The 15974-nt window shown below is 51.0% G+C and overlaps 1 protein-coding gene across 1 annotated transcript in view; it reads left to right on the forward strand.

Annotated features, from left to right (window-relative positions):
* Positions 1-15752, forward strand: part of EPS8L2 (EPS8 like 2) — a gene marked incomplete at its 3' end in the record, with an annotated part of 38179 nt that extends 22427 nt beyond the window's left edge. Inside the window, exons 4-12 of the mRNA XM_042021208.1 lie at positions 7609-7673; positions 11705-11866; positions 12154-12303; positions 12430-12509; positions 12642-12781; positions 14209-14288; positions 14762-14888; positions 15219-15361; positions 15660-15752. Coding sequence (XP_041877142.1) covers positions 7609-7673; positions 11705-11866; positions 12154-12303; positions 12430-12509; positions 12642-12781; positions 14209-14288; positions 14762-14888; positions 15219-15361; positions 15660-15752 — 1040 coding nt within the window. The remainder of the gene's footprint in view (positions 1-7608; positions 7674-11704; positions 11867-12153; positions 12304-12429; positions 12510-12641; positions 12782-14208; positions 14289-14761; positions 14889-15218; positions 15362-15659) is intronic.
* Positions 15753-15974: the final 222 nt, after the last annotated feature.

The following is a 15974-nucleotide window of genomic DNA, read 5'->3' on the forward strand; positions in this document are numbered from 1 at the left end:
AGGGATGTGGAGAGATGACCAAAGGGAATTCTACAACTAAATTGGCTTAAAGTGTCAAGATACCCTCCCATGCTCTATCCCTGCCAGAGTTGGATGTGTTTTCCAGCTGCTCTGCCATCCTCGGTGGAGTTTTCTGGCTCTCATGGGAGCAGAACACTCATCCTTTCCTACCCCCTTAGTAAAACAGCACCACATTCGTTCAGCTTCACATTCTGGAGAGGTCTGTGGCTGCAGGGAGCAGTCCTGCCTCAGCTGGCAGCAGGCAATGGCTAGCCCCTCTCAGGTTGCCACCTCTCTCCCTACACAGCCACCAGCTGAATAAATATTAATGCACACCATAAATAATTAGGCTGCTTCTCTGCTTACAGGCGTCGGTTCCAAGCCCAGATGAAAGCCTGTGGCGGGGGGGGAAACCAGGCTCCAGCAGAACCCACAGGAAGGGCTGGCAGGCAGCATTTCTGCACAGCACTTCCCACAGCAGGAAAGCTGCTGCCACACCTTTCTGAGGTGACTCCAGGTGGACTTCTGCAGGTGTTCCCCTCAGCTGTTTCCAGGGCTGTCAAACAGCGCTGGCTGGCTCTCCTGATGGATTAGGCAGCATAGCTGGAGAAGTTGAGGGCAGTTTGATGATGGCAGTGATTTCTCATGGGGCACTGGCGAGGAGCAGCTCATTTCTGTTTGGCTGCTGTCTGTCCCTGCGGTGCTCAGCCTCCTTCCAGCGCCCCAGGCCAAGAGGGACACAGCCAGTTGGTTCCAGCCTGCCCACCCATCCTCGATGCACTCATTTCTGGGAGAGAACCAGACTTGATAGGGCACAGGGCTGGAAAAGGGGTTTTGGAGCAATAGGTTAGGCTGGAGAAGCGCAGTGCTAACACCGATCACTTGACACTGCACACCCGTAACCCAAGCCAGGCTGCGGCGCTGTAACAGGACACGAGGCACTATCACAAAGAGAAGAGCCACTTCCTGCCTGGCGTGGCCCTGGACAGGGATCATCTCCCTGGGGAGCCACAGGCAGAGGCTGCACTGGCACCAGCATCACCCCTGAGCCACGGGCAGCTGCTTGGCGCTGGCCAGGCAGAACACACCAATGGAGAAGGAGTAAATTACGTTTAATGGTCATGAACCAACTCCTGGGGGTCTCCACAGATCTCCCTTGTATCCCAATGGGGCTTCCAGCCCAGCCACATGGAGGGGTCTCTGAGATGAGACCCGCCAGCCCTGAGCACAGTGCCCAGTCTGTAATTCCCTGCTGCTGGCTCTGCCACACCCTGCTCAAACCATGAGCTTCTTCACAATTCCAGCTGGAGGCCACACGGCTGTCACACCATTACTGACAGGAGCACAGAGGGACTGTTCCTTCCCCACAACCTTTAGGAGAGGATGTGTGCAGGATTTAACACACACTGGTATTGTCTGCAAGAGACAACCCTGGCAGGAGCGGTGGCTAAACCCGAGCCTGCTCAGCTGCACTGCTGGGTCAAGAGGGCCGTGTCCATACCTAAATCCACAGGGATTTGGGCAACATCTGAACAGTGACACTCACTGTCATGTCTTTAAAGGCTTCATCATACTGGAGAAAAAGCCTGAGGTTCAGCAGAGGTCCAGCCTCCTTGCCCAGACCATTAATTGCTCATCTCCTCTGCTGCCAGTCCTGAATAACTCCCTTGTCCTCCCCCACTGCTCCCTCGGTGCCATTCCAGCACCCTTTTTCACATCCCCTTTCCCACCCAAGATTCCAGCTTCAGATTATCCGGCTCCCCTTGGCACTCTGTGTGTGGGTGACCCGTTTATTCAACGCCTTGGACATTTAATACACCAACTGCAAACAGGGCTGGAAGAAAAACTGGAAGCCAACAATCCTGTTGGTTCCTGCAGATCAAACCCCAGTGGTGGGTGAGACAGGGAACACATTGGCTCAGTTCAGCCCTGACTGGAGCTACTGGGAGGAGCAGACACTGCTCCAGGTGCTGCTGGCCGGGAGTTTGGGAAGGCAGTTAGTGACAGGGATGCTGTGGAGAGGGATCTCCCACCTCTAATGCCACTCGGCATCTACAGTGACCCTTTTTCTTTGCCACCTTGAAACTGCTGAGCACAAGTTCTCTCCTTGCATGGAGTAACTGCTCAGAGCTCACACAGAGGAACCTTTTCCTAAATGGAAATGGGGTTTTGGATATGCCCAAGTAGCTTGGGAGCTAAAGCTGTGGTAGTTCATAAAAATAACAACAAAAAAACAAGGGGGAACTTTTCATTACAAATTTTTTTCAAGACTCAAATAAAGCGAATTAATTAAATCAGGATTCCCCCAATCTTACTAACTATGTTCTGACATTCAAAAATGTCATTACCAGCTACAGGAAGTTGAGAAAACACCACTTTGGGTTTTTTGGTGAAAAATAATTTGCAGGTTTCTTCCAGGTCTGGTTGTAAAGGCGAAAGGGAACATCTCTACCAGTGAGCTGCAACTCCTCAATGCCCTGATTATCCTGCTCCAAGCAGCCCGGTGGACACCGTGCCGCCAGACATACTGGACACAAACACACACTGTTCCTCCATGTACTCAGTCCTTGCACAACCCAGGAGCTGCGCCAGGTTTTTATTTGCTTTCCTAGAGTGGGTTGTGTCTTCAGCTAATAAACCAGGAATGTGAGCACTTGGGGCTGAGCTGTGGCAAATATGAAGTGTGCCAAGCAGGAATTCAGCCGTGTGACACCCAGAGCAGCTGCTCCCTGCTGCCACAGCCCATTCACACCTCAGTGAGAGCTGTTCATTCACTCCAAGAGCTTCCAGAGCCATCCGCACACACCAGCCGTGAGTGAGAGCTGGCCAGGCAGACATTCCCAGTGCCACAGGCGCTGGTACAGACCAGTTCCAGCACGTCAGCAAGTACCATGGATCTAACAGCAAACCCAGGGAGCTTGATGCTCCCTAATCTGCAAAGATATCCCAAAATCGAGGTCTTCCTGTGCTGGCCGTAGAGAACAAGGAAGGAGCAAGGCAGGACCTGCAGATTTTCCCGTCGGGAGCTCAGGCACAGCAGGTCTGTGCAAGGCCCAAAACCAGATCCTTGATTAGCCACGGGTAACCTGGAGCATCCCATCCTCCTACCTGGCGAGGAAGCTGGAACCTGGCAGATGCTGAGTTCAACTGCCACATCTGGCCCCATGCAGGGATCCTGGAATGGAGGTTATTCCATACTGCTGCTCTGTAATCCAGCCTGGCAGGTTTCTGTGGCTGCCATGAGCACACAGAGCATTTGCTGCCCCATTTCTCCTTGGGAGGCTGGTCCTGATCTGCCATTTGGCACAGAGCAGCTCACACTGCGCTGGCAGGTTCCTATAAACAGCATGTGCACTGCTAGATAACATATAGATAATGTGAAGATTATATAAGGAACTGGCAAGCTCCAGAAGGCACCGCCAGGACTTCCCTTAGGCTGCTGTAATGGATGTGGAGGCTGGGGAGGTCGGCAGTGTGATTCAGGGAATGGAGGAGAGATCCTTGGTATGGCACTGGCAAGGAAAACAAATCCAATACCTCTCATTCCTCACAGACTGCTCCGTACTTGTCTGTACATCCCCCCGTCTTCTGCTGTGCCTTCTGCCCAGCAACAGCTGGAAACAAATGGGGGAGGGACAGGGAGGATCAGGTAGTTTCCTGTGGGATCTTGTGTGGGGAAACTAATTAATCAGAGAATGATATGCATAGAGGCGGGGCAGGGGCCCACTGTCACATTGTACTGGGGTGCTGTGCCCCTCTGGCTTGGCAGAAGCCGTGCATGGAGAAAGACAAGCCTGCTCTTGCCGTCCTTGGCACTGTTCCAACATTCCCAGAGATCTTAACCAATTATCCCAGCTCTAAGCTGGCAGTTTTATCCCGCTAGTTGATCTCCTGTGCTCACTGAACGGAGCGTTCACAGCCACGTCCCAGCTCCCTGCAAAATAAGGTTTTGCATGGAAATGGGGAGGGAACTTGGCACTAAAGACATGCTTTGGCTTCCTGGACCAAGCTGATAACCCCAGCCCTCCAGGATGTGCATCGATACTGCTTTTTTTTCCTCATTTAGTGCTCTCTTTCATCCCTTCTGCTCCTTAACATAAAGCCGAACAGGACTCTTTCCCTGCCAGCCAAGATTTTAGTATCATCACTGGGATTTCAGCCCAGCACTGTTTTGAGCCCTCAGGTACCACCTTGTACCTCCGCAGTGGTCTCAGCTCTTCCCATTTCCTCACTGGTGCCAGTGGTAAACACCATTCCTACAGCACTGTTTAGCTGTAAGGTAACAGTGGTAGATAACATACATTGCACGCCTCTGGGTGAGAGGCAAGATTAAAGCTACCTGGTTAGGAGAGAACTGAAGTGAATTCTGTTAAAGAACCATTTATAGGGCTTTTTCCCCTCAAAGGATTGTCTTAGGGATCACTGGGCCAGACCCTGAGAGGCAAGAGATTAGACAGTTTACCAGAAGTTGCGCATGCCCCACGTGTTATCCATGCTCAAGGCATTCAAAGGTTTCTGGATTCCCCATCCCATTCATACAGCAAGTGTCTGGGATCAGCACGACGGCTCCTCAGGCCACAGGGGATCACAACAGCACCTGCCAGGATACCCATGCTATGAGCTGGGTTTTTTCCTTGCCAGAGACAAAAAGGACAGGACAAAGCTGTATTGTTTTCCCATCTCTTTGGTTCTCTTGGCAGACAAAAGGGAAAAAGGACAGTGGTGGTCACTGTGTGCTCATGCCAGTTTTATCACCTCTGGATGTTTGCTGCACCAGTGCCACAGCCCTGGAGCTCTCCCTGCCCTTTGCATGTGTTATATCCAGAGTCCTCCACTCCCACAGACTCTGAAGGTCACAGCAGGAGATAAACAGAGATGCAGATGGGTGTCTGAGCTAATTTGGGGAAATCATCACTGTATTCCTGCAGTGCTCATCTATCACATGGGGATTATGCAAATTCTCCACATCCTGGGGCCAGGTTAGGGGTCAGATAACACCTGAAGGTGCCGAGGTCCTGTTGCAGGATGCTGTAGAAATGCCAAGTGTCCTGATGTGAGGTGTCAGATGAAGCCAGAGGAAATGAGCTGCTGCTGCTAACAGGCCAGCATGCACTCATACAAAATTCAGCAGGTCAGGGACAAGGCTGTGCAGAAGGGCAGGGTGGAGCCACACAGGACAGCTGACCTGCCTTCTGAGGTATATGGCTGGCCAAGGGAGTTCACCTGGGCAAAGGAAAGGATCCCCCTTGATCCAGGAGTCAAACAGCCACAGATCTTGCTCTAAGCATCATTCACAGAATGCCAGAATGGTTTGGGTTGGAAGGGACCTTAAAGCCCATCTCATTCCATCCCCTGCCACAGACAGGGACACCTTCCACTATCCCAGGTTACTCCAAGTCCAGTCCAGCCTGGCCTTGGACACTACCAGGGAGGGGCAGCCACAGCTGCTCTGGGCAACCTGTTCCAGGGCCTCACCACCCTTACAGGGAAGAATTTCTTCCTAAAAGCATTTTGGGATCAGCCCAGCCAGAGCCAGATTTAATCAAAGACAAATAATGATGCATCTTGGAAAGCCCTGCAGTGTTTCACCACATTGCTTTGAGTATATAAACCAAACACCACTCTTTTTCTTTAAAGCACCCACACTCCTTGGATACATGTGGCCCAAACCTGACTCTTCTGTGATCTGCAGTCTGGATCTTTAATTCTTCCTGTGTTTAAATCAAAACTAAGCGCTAGGAAAGAAGGAGATTTCGGTGTTTTCACACCCCGCTGTCCCCAGAAAGCCTGTCTGGTTCCAGACCTCGTGGTCTTCTTTGCAGATGCCAGCAGGAAACACAAAAATAAAAGTTTCCATGGGTGTGGGGGCCAGGTAGAAGCCAAGGAGACAGAAGGGATTTCAGAACATGCAGAAACACCCCATTTCTTGCCCTGGGCAGCTTCTGGGACATCACTTGGATGACATCGGGAGACAAAATAGAGGCACTTTGTTCTAGTTCTGTGACTCCTGGAGGTAATGCAGAAATTCCCCCTGGGAAAAATCAACAGAGGGAGGGGAAACATCTGCGTTTCTCCCTGTCCCAGGGCTTGCTGCTGTCTGAACAAGGCTATAAAGGGCTAAAGGGGCCTTTGCTCTCTTGCACTCATGGAGTGCAGGCAATGGGAAGCTGGGCTATGCAGAGTTCTGAGGTTTTGATCAGTCCCTAAAACTTCTCCAAATATTTTCTCAGCGGTGATGCTGAGATCTCCCCTGACTGTGACACGTGCAGCTTCTTTGAGCTTGGAGGATGGGGAAAAGGCATTGGAGGGGATCCCAGAGGGTCTGAGGGCAACCAGCTGTCGCCCTGACCACTGATACAGCTCCATGGGCTGTTTTCCTAATAGGAACACAGACCTGTGCTAGCCTCCCACTGGAAACCTCATCCCCCTGCTATTCCTTCCTTCCCTCAGGGACTACCAGTTCCCAACACAACTCCGCACCCTTCCTCTCAGGGCTGGAGACACTTGCCTGTCCGAATGTAAACTCCCTTTGTTTCCAGACCACCCACTTCAGCCTTTTCCACTCCCTTTGGAAAAGGAGGAGATGGGATGTCTTAAAACCCAAATCTGTCTCCATCCCACATGAATGCGGTGTTCTCATTTCCATCAGTGTCATCTATTTACACAAGAAATGCTCAGGGAGGAAATTGAGGTTACTGAGAGGAAAAAAGTGCCTCACATCAGCCCCGAATCCCTGCGGGATGCACTGCCTGTGCCCTACCCCAGACCTTGCCCCATATTTCAAGTAGGACAGACTGCAATTAAAGCCCCCAGCAACCAGAAAGTGCCACTGAGCCTTTCCTGCCAGCCTGAGGTGGGAAGGGGCTGTGCTGCAATGTTAATTTGTTCATTCAAGGTCGCTCTGGAATGGCTGAGCAGGGAGCTGGGCTGGGTGTCTGAGGTCTTTCCCCTGAACCATCCTCACTCCACCTCTGAGCTGGTGCTGGTGGTGTATGAGACACAGGCTCAGAGCCCTGCAGTCTCCATTAATGCCTCTGACAATGTTCCCACCAATAAATCAATAAATCATTTCTACTGGGCAACAGCCACCATTCCAGGGCTGTCAGCAGTCAGGTGCAGAGGCAAAACACTGCCGTGTTTTCAGCCACAGGCGCAGAGCTACAAGGTATGAAGTACTCGTGTGTCCTGCCAGGCTGATGGTGCAGCCTAAAGAGTGTTAGAATAAGTGTTAAAAAGCTTTAGAAATCGGCTTGAATCAGCTTCTACCCACCCTTGCCAGGCTCCAAACAAGAGCAGCGGCATCTTTCCACGATCCTTATCTCTGGAATATCTCCGGGTGCTCAGTATGCTCCCCAAGCCGTGGGCAGGATTGTGCTCAGCCCTGTGCACCAAGAGGAGCTCGATTTAAAAGCTCTTGGCTGGCCAAGGAGGAAGGCGAAATCCCCAAGGCAAATCTCAAGGAAAGGCAATGCTTGTTCTGGAGAGACACCTGCTGGTAATGCCCATGGAGCCCAAGCTGGAAAGCTCAGAGACCACGAGAAAGACTCGGAGTTGTAATTCTCAGATCCAAAGAAAAACAACCAATGCTTGTTTTCTTGTTTCTTACAGAACAAAGGAAAAAATACTCCAACTCCAACGTCATCATGCACGAGACTTCCCAGTACCACGTCCAGGTGAGCACACACATGCAATGGAGTGCTAAGGGGCTGAGAGGCCAAGGTCAGTGATAGGTGCCAGTAGTGCAGTGTGTTCTGTGTGTCCTGGACCTTCAGGAGGCCAAGGTGGAGTTGGGAACCTCCCTACCAATAAAGTCCCAAGTCACTGAGTAAAGGAGAATGGGGGAAAAAAGATTTAAATAAACAAGGGGAACCCTGTACAAGGAGAGAGGAAATGGAGAAGCTGTGGTCCTCTCCCTCCTCTGTGTCTGAAGGAGACCAGGAAATGTTGTCCCTCCTCTCACCCTGTGTTTCAAACCCTTCTGATCAGTATAGACAGGTTAAAAGCAGAGCTCCCATGGTGGTCACCAGAACTCAGCTTTCCAAACAACAGAGACCACATGGACTATCAGCTTTCAGCTCTCCCCAGCTACTGTGTCCTCTCTGGTAACACAAACCCCTTCACACAAGACAGGCAATAAGCCAAATCCATCTCCCACTGCCACAGACACCCACCCCAAAAAGAGGAGCCAGCCTGGCCATCCCGGCCATCCTGAGCTCAGCGATTCCTGTAGCGCAACTCGCTGGTGCAGAACTCCATGGAGGAGGTGGGGCCATTCATCACCGAAAACGGAGGGAGGCAAGACAGGAAAACACTTCCTGAGGTTCATATTTAGGAGAGGGGGCCCCTTAAAAGTCTAAATTCAGACTTGTAAAATGCCTGTTTGGAAAGAGGTCCTGGTTTCCATCAGAGAAACCAACTCCATGGCTCAGAAGTCACTCATGGATGCAGAGAAGGGACCTTAAATGGTGACATGTAAATGAATTCTTCATTAGTTATGCCATAAGCCGCCTGTTTGTGAGTCTCTCCCCTGAACTTTGACCAAGGCAAACAGGACTGCGGTGGCAGGCAGTGAGATAGAATGCGGTTTCCTCGCGGGAAGCATTTTACACCCTTTGAAGTAATCTGATCAAAGTTTAATGGTGGATGGACTCATTGCCCGTTCTAGTAAAAGCTGCTGTATTTGAATATCCATGTGGGTGAAAAGGGGTTTTAAGGGATAAAACAAAGACAGCAGCAAGCTTCTCCCTCTCAATCCACCCATATCTATGGAAAATGGAAAGCAGAAAAATATTTTAATGACTGAGTCAGACAAGTAGCTTCCCCTCCATGAAAACTAACTGAACAATAAACAGCAAAGGAATTTATGAAGCTTGTAAAGGTGGTGGATAAAATAATAGCAGAGATAAAAATGCCTGTCATTTTGAGTAAACCCATTCTCCTCACTGCTCTGAAAGCAGAGGGCTTGTCACCTCTGCACAGATAAGACTGACTTGGCAAATACCTTCCCATGCACTATTTTACAATTACAGTAACATACACCCAGCATGTTTTTCATTCGTGATTGCATTGCTAATCTCAGCTTTCGGCTCACACACCTGCCTGGAGTTTTATTTAGATAGTGCCTCACCCCATACCTTTGCTTGACGAACACAGGAATGGGCCTTGCACTCTGAAGTGTTTGCCCTCTTCTCTGCTCCTTCCTCCCGTCTTTGGGAATCATCTAAGAGCAAATGGGACACCACAAACCCTATCCACCCCTAATGCCCAAGAGCACGTTTCAAGACTTTCTGCCAGTGAGGTGCACCAGTGCTTTAAATCTGAGGCTTTCCCTGCATCCACCTTGTGTGGAGCCAACTGCAACAACAGTTCTTGCCTGTGCTTCCTTACAACCGCCCAAGACTGTGTGCTCTGAGTGCACACATCCCTCTCGGGTCCACCTGGTCTGTGTCAGACCCCGAGATCCACAGCTTCTCCAAGGTTCCAGTTCCCATGGCAGGACACGCTGGAGCAGCATCAGCTTTTGCTGCCTCCTAATCTGCTTCCCACTTAGCATTTACCTGGGCTTTTACAGGGAGAAAGGAATTCTTTCTCAGCAGCTCTCTCATCCTCCTCCATGGCCCACTGACACACATGTCGACTGTGGACACAACCCACCGGGTTACTGAATCAGCTCATGAGTACATCAGCACCAGAAAGAAGCTACCTGATCCCTTACTTCTCCTAGGAGAAGGCAGGAAGATATGGTATCAAAGGGAGAAAAGCCAGGCAAAACTCATCCCCTTACAACAAATTTCCTATCCATTTAGGACTTGCTTTAAAACACCCCCCCGGTTTTCCAGCTCTTGCTTTGAAACCAGACTACAGGATGTCTGCATCAGAGAGAAGCAGGCATTCCACTGCTGCCCTCCCCACAAACTCTGAACGCCCAGCAGGACAATTTGGGGTGGCCACACTGCTGTCCCTGGCCCCCCAGGGCAGCTCTGCCTGCAGCACCTGGGTGTCCCTGCTCCAAGGCTTAATCTGCTCCTGGTTCTCCAGCTTAGCCACCGCTGCTGAAGCGCCTGTTCTGTACCCTACTGAGCAAGGAAACCAGGATGAGAGGGTCATGCTGGTGGACAGGCCTTCAATATTCCAGGGACAAGAGAAAAAGCTGGGATCTGGCCCAATAAGCCTCCAAGGGCTCCAGGCCCTTGGACTGCACAGATGCCTTGGTCAGGCCTGAAACTTATCCATCCAAAAACCTCCTGCCTTTCTCTCCTGGAAAAGTTGGTAAAGACAGGGAAAAGCTTCAGCTGCTTTTTGCCAGTCAGGCACGTTCCCCTTCCCATCTCACCGGGAACACAGCTGGGCAACAAAAGGAACAAGATGAAAGAGGACCATCTCCTTTTCCCTCCTGATTTTTTTCCTTCCCTGTTGTCACCTGAACATGTGGCCTGGCTGTGCTGCCACTGGCACAGGGATAACAGCTGGGCAAACAGCCCGGCTGCTCTGAGTCGCAGCTTTTCTTGCTTTGCAGTCCCCTCTGCTGGCAGACACAGCAGGTTCTTCCATCCGCAGGGAGCAGCACTTACTCACCTGAATTTTTGGAGTGGCCTTCACCCACTGCTGGTGAGCATACATTTGGATGCGACACACCTCTCCTTTCCACAGCTGCCTCCCTGCCCAGCATTCCCTTCCCATGGAGGCCCACCCAGGAGCAGACCAAAGCTGCAAGTGCTGCCCCATTACACAAACTCTGGTCATGCAGGTGCCAAGTGCAAGGCCTGAATCACCACATGCTTCAGTATGTAGCTGGAGCAGGGATGGGAAAGCAGCTTGGATGGTTACGCTGTAGCTGAGCTGCTCCTGGCCCAAGTGCACACACGGGACAGCAAAGGAGGGGAGAACAACACGGAAGCCTGGCTGATGGGAGAAGAGTATGGGCTGGGTTTATAGGACAGGTGGAGGGAGGTACAAAAACCAGGATAACCAAGCAAAGCCACAGGGCAGGACAGAGGCAAGCAGCAAAAAATCCTTTCTTACAGTCAGCAACACCCATTTTCACTACCGTGAGGACCGAGCTGGGTATTTTTGGGGGGAAGGTAACCCCAGCCCTAAGGGGGGCTTAAAGGGCTGATGTAGAGTGAGCTGCCAGGTTTGGAGCTCCAGCAGGCTTTGCAGCATAGAAGCTCTCCAGAGTTGCTGTTCCCAAAGCACGGGACCCCACACATTACATGGATCCCACTTGGCACAGAGCACCAACACTTGCCCATGGCTTCTGTGAGCACTTTGCCTGGCACAAATCCCACACAAGCAGCTTTGCTACACAAGACAAGCAAAACACAAGTGCTTTTATAGCTTGGCAAGCAAAGTGTAACTTTCACAGTCTGACTTCCAAGCCAGGTTCAGAGGGGCCCAGGGAGTAACTCGTGTGTGTGAGGCATTTGCCCTGCTGGACGGGGATCAGAGCTGCTGGAATTGATGAGAGTAATATGCAGATGGTGAAACTGGTTATGAGAACCCATTATGAAACCCAAATCTTTCACTGCCATGGCCAGGCTGGTGCCGACAACCAGAATTGTTTTGTGCAGCACCTCCTTCACGCCTGAGCTCTGAGGAACTACAAACAATAATTGTAGCCTCTAGAGATGCTTTCACCACTGATTTACACCCCCCAACAAACATTTTCCACCTGTTTTTATCTCCTCTCTCTCCTCAACTTCAGCACTTGGCCACCTTCATCATGGACAAGAGCGAGTCCATCACGACAGTGGATGACGCAATCCGGAAACTCATCCTGCTCAACTCCAAAGAGAAGATCTGGACACAAGAGATGCTGCTGCAAGTGAACGACAAGTCCATCCGGCTGCTGGACTGTGAGACACAGGTACCAAAGCCCTGTGGGACTGACCCCAGACTGAAGTGTGGGGTGCAGTGAGTACCCTTCCCATTCTGCCTGGGAGAGGGCAAGTTCTAAGGAACACAAACAAGGGTGAATCACTACCAAAATACTCTCCTGGATTAGAGTCAGCCCTGCAGTATGGGAGCAGGATGTTTTTAGCAATGACAAACTAAGGAATATGAGCCCATGGATCCCAGGAGTTCCTGCACAGGACCATTCCCCCTCAGTCTAATAGTTCCCCATTGCCTGACACCTTCCCCCTTCTCTTGCAGGAGGAGCTGGAGGACTTCCCCCTGCCGACAGTGCAGCACTGTCAGACAGTGCTCAATCAGATGCGCTACTCCTCCATCCTCCTGCTCGTGTGTCAGGATTCCGAGCAGCACAAACCTGACATCCACTTCTTCAACTGTGACGAGGTGGAGGTGAGCAAAGCCTTCCTGCTTGGTGTGAAACAGAATAAAACATATTTCTTGCTGTCTGCCCTTTCCCCCTTCCTCCAATCCTTCCTAAAGCCAAGCCCTTAAAAACATTCCTGTTTTATCCTTGAGGCTGAGATGGTTCATGAGGACATAGAAAGTGCCCTGGCAGACCACAAGCACGGGAAGAAGATACGGCCACAGACACTCAAGTAAGTAGTGTGGGATACAGCTGGGAGTAACAGCAATAAACCCCTGCTTCCAGTGGTTTAGTCACGCTCCAGTCTCTTGGAAACGGGATCCACAGCCACTGATGGGGTTGGTCTGTGCCACTTTCCTTGCAGGGCAAACCAGGAAAAGATCAAGCAGAGACAATCCATCCTCCCCCCACCTCAAGGACCAGCTCCCATCCCGATCCAGCACGACATGAGAGGCTCAGCGATGAACAGGAACAGGGTGGCACCTCCTTCCCAGCATGATCCAGGTACCGGGAACACTCATGAAGTCTGTCCTGGGGACGGGAGACTAGTTAATCCAGACAGCCAACCTTCCTGAAGTGATCTGTGATGAGAATAAGTGTTGTACCCACTGGGCATCTTCTGCTCTGCTCAACAAAGAAAAGCTCCCAGAAACTCCTTGTAACAACACCTGTATTTGGGGGATAGAGAAATTCCCAAAAAAGCAAAAGCCCCTCATAAGCCATCACATGAAATTTGAACCAGGCACTGGTGATCTTAAAAGGTACAGACAAGACATTTGGTCAGAAAGACAAATTCCTGGCTCTGCTGACTTCACAGGAGCCAAGATTTCACCCTCTAAAATCAACTGTTTTTCATGAATTCTTGTAAAGTCGAGTGTGGAAATGCAGGTCTGAACTCATCCCTCTTATGCACTCATCTAAAGACTGATTCCAAAACCATCCTGACTTCACCCCGTTTGAGTTGGCTTGGAAAAACTTGATATTTTCCTTTGGAGAAAGAAGTAACAGAAGTAAGTTCCTAGGAACAGAAACAAGCTCTTTCTCTGACAAAAAATCAATCTGATGAACAAACTGTAAGCATTTTTCACCCCTGCCTATCATACCACCTTCTCTTAGCATTCATTTCTAATTTCAAGGAAAACATGTAATAGGATACTGTAACACATCCAAAACACTCCTTTCCTGGGATGGCATCTGAAGCCGATCAACTGCTCTGGCTGCTGAACGGAGAACTTATTTCAGGTCCAGTTCTGCATCATAAAAGGAATATCTCTATTTCTGAGCTGGACCATGAACAAATATCTCTATTCTGATGAAAAGCAGCCACTCTTACCTCTGCCCTTCACAGAGTGCTCACACCAGCAGAGCTGGGAGTTCCCCCCGGCAGGATTTCTGGCTCTCAGTGCACAGAGCCTGGCAGGAGAGCAGATGACAGGAGAAAGCCTTGAGCGATGCCTGTTTGCTGAGGTCCCTTCTCCATGAAATGCCTTCCCGCTTTTCCTACAAAACCTGTCCCAATGGGGCATCTCATCCCCACACTCACAGGTGCCGCGGGCTTGTCATGGTCCTTTGCCAAAACACGGTCCCCAGTTCTCCCACTTGGCAGATCCTGCTCTGCCGGCCCTTTCCAAGCCCTTGCCCTGAACTGACGCCATTTTCTTTGCACGAGGGGCCACCCCAGAGATTGCTCCCGCTGGAATATCCCCCCCACACTGGGTGTGTGGCTTTTGGAAACCAGGAGGTGCCTCCGGCTTGGGTTTTTTCCAGGATGATTGGAATTTAGCACCTATTACAAACATTATTCCTAAGGTCCTCTCACAACCCAGAACAAACACCCAAGCTGGGAATTACCATCCCATGGATCCCTGCCTTTCGTGGAGCCTATTTCCAGCCTCTGATAGTTACTCTATTTTTCTCTCCCTTGGCTGCAGACTATGAACGACGAAGCTCTGGCTCTCACGACCATGAGGAATCCCGAGCCATGTTAGCACAGAAGATTGAAAAGGAAACGGTGGGTGACAAGGACACTGCACAGCCCATTTGCAGGAGCAGAGGCAGGGAGCAAGGGGCTCCTCCGTGAGCAGACATTTAATGCATCATCTGGGCATTTTTCCAATTGATACCTGCTGTGCATAAAGATAAGGTGGCCAAAAGCAAATCTCCATCACCGGGTCAGTGACAATGTCCTCTGACCTGAGGCAGCTCTGCTGATTCCAGCTCTGCTCCTCCCCATCCTGTTAAAACTTGGGTTATTTTCCAGCCGCCCATCAGTAGGGATCACCTGTTACATTGGTAAGGGCAGCACACAGTCAGGCCCAGCAGCTCTGTCCTTGCAAAGGGATGCATTCAGCTCCATTTGATGCCTGGATTGCCCACTCCTGTGCATTCGCCTGGGAAATGCAGCAGGCCCTGGGATTTGGGCTCACAGCCATGCACAGCCCGGGCTCACTTTCACCTCGGTCCTTTGGGTATCTGTCCTCACAGCAAATCCTGAACTGCACCCTGGATGACATCGAAGTGTTTGTCGCCCGGCTCCAGAAGGCTGCAGAGGCATTCCGACAGCTCAACCAAAGGAAGAAAGGGAAGAAGAACAAGAAGAAAGGGCCAGCAGGTGCAGTGCAGCAGCCGGAACAAATGGGGAGCACGGGGGGGCATGGATGAAGGTGGGGGGGACACCTCAGCTCCCAGCCCAGCAAGGCCAGATCGATGCCCTGGCACAGCCACGGATCCAGGCACACCAGTTTGGGAGGTGCCGCTGCTCTGTGGGGACCTCTGGTAGATCACATGGAGCCTCTGGCACACAGAGGGAGTTTGCCTTTCCCTGAACCCCTGATTTTCAGTAGTTCTGGTCTCAACACCCATTTCTGCTGTGCCTTCTGCATGGCAGGCAGATGGAACCATCCCAAAGGTGTCCTAATTAACGTGCCCCTTCTCCTGGCAGAGGGAATGCTGACCCTCCGAGCAAGACCCCCCAGTGAGGCCGAGTTCATCGACTGCTTCCAGAAAACCAAACTGGCTTTTAACCTCTTGGTAAGACACGGAGGAATTTCCATCCCATGCAGGGACAGCAGGGCTTTCCCCCATGTATCCCAGCAGTGAGTGTTTAGAGTGAATTTTGAACGGAAAACACTGCCAAGGGACAAAGGTGTGAATTCCAGGTTCTTCAGAACCCAGGACAAACATTGTGTCAGGCTTGTGCAGGTTTTCTGGGCCAAGCTGTTAAACCAAAACTTGAAGCATCAAGACCAGGATGGGACAGACCAGCCAGAGGGTTGCAACGCCTGGATCTTTTCTGATCCAGGCCTGGGAAGTCTCTGGTTGACAGTAACTGAAGTCCCCCATTGCTCCGATAGTCCTGGCTCCTCTCTTTCTCCCCTGTCAGACCCTCTGGATTAAGGAGGGGATGAAAAGGAGGAGCATAAAGATGTTCCCAGTGTTGCCAGCTCTGCTCAGTGAAACACTAGAGGCCAAGAGGGTAACGAGGCAGCAGGAATTCTGTCAGTTGTGACCAAACTTGTCCAGCGAACGCATCCTACAAGCTCCTTCCTGGGCAGTTATTAATAAGGAAAACCAAGAGACTGTAAACAACCTTAAAGCAGGATACCAAGCTCCAGCCTTTTCTTTGAGAAGCAAATATGGCTAATTTGTGCCTGCTCAGGATCAGAGGGAGCAGCTGATCTCCTGGCAAGAGCCCAGG

The sequence above is a fragment of the Corvus kubaryi genome, unplaced genomic scaffold, assembly GCF_017639235.1.
Source record: "Corvus kubaryi isolate FWS band 111438036 unplaced genomic scaffold, C.kubaryi_AGA036_p1.0 37130, whole genome shotgun sequence".
NCBI lineage: Eukaryota > Metazoa > Chordata > Aves > Passeriformes > Corvidae > Corvus > Corvus kubaryi.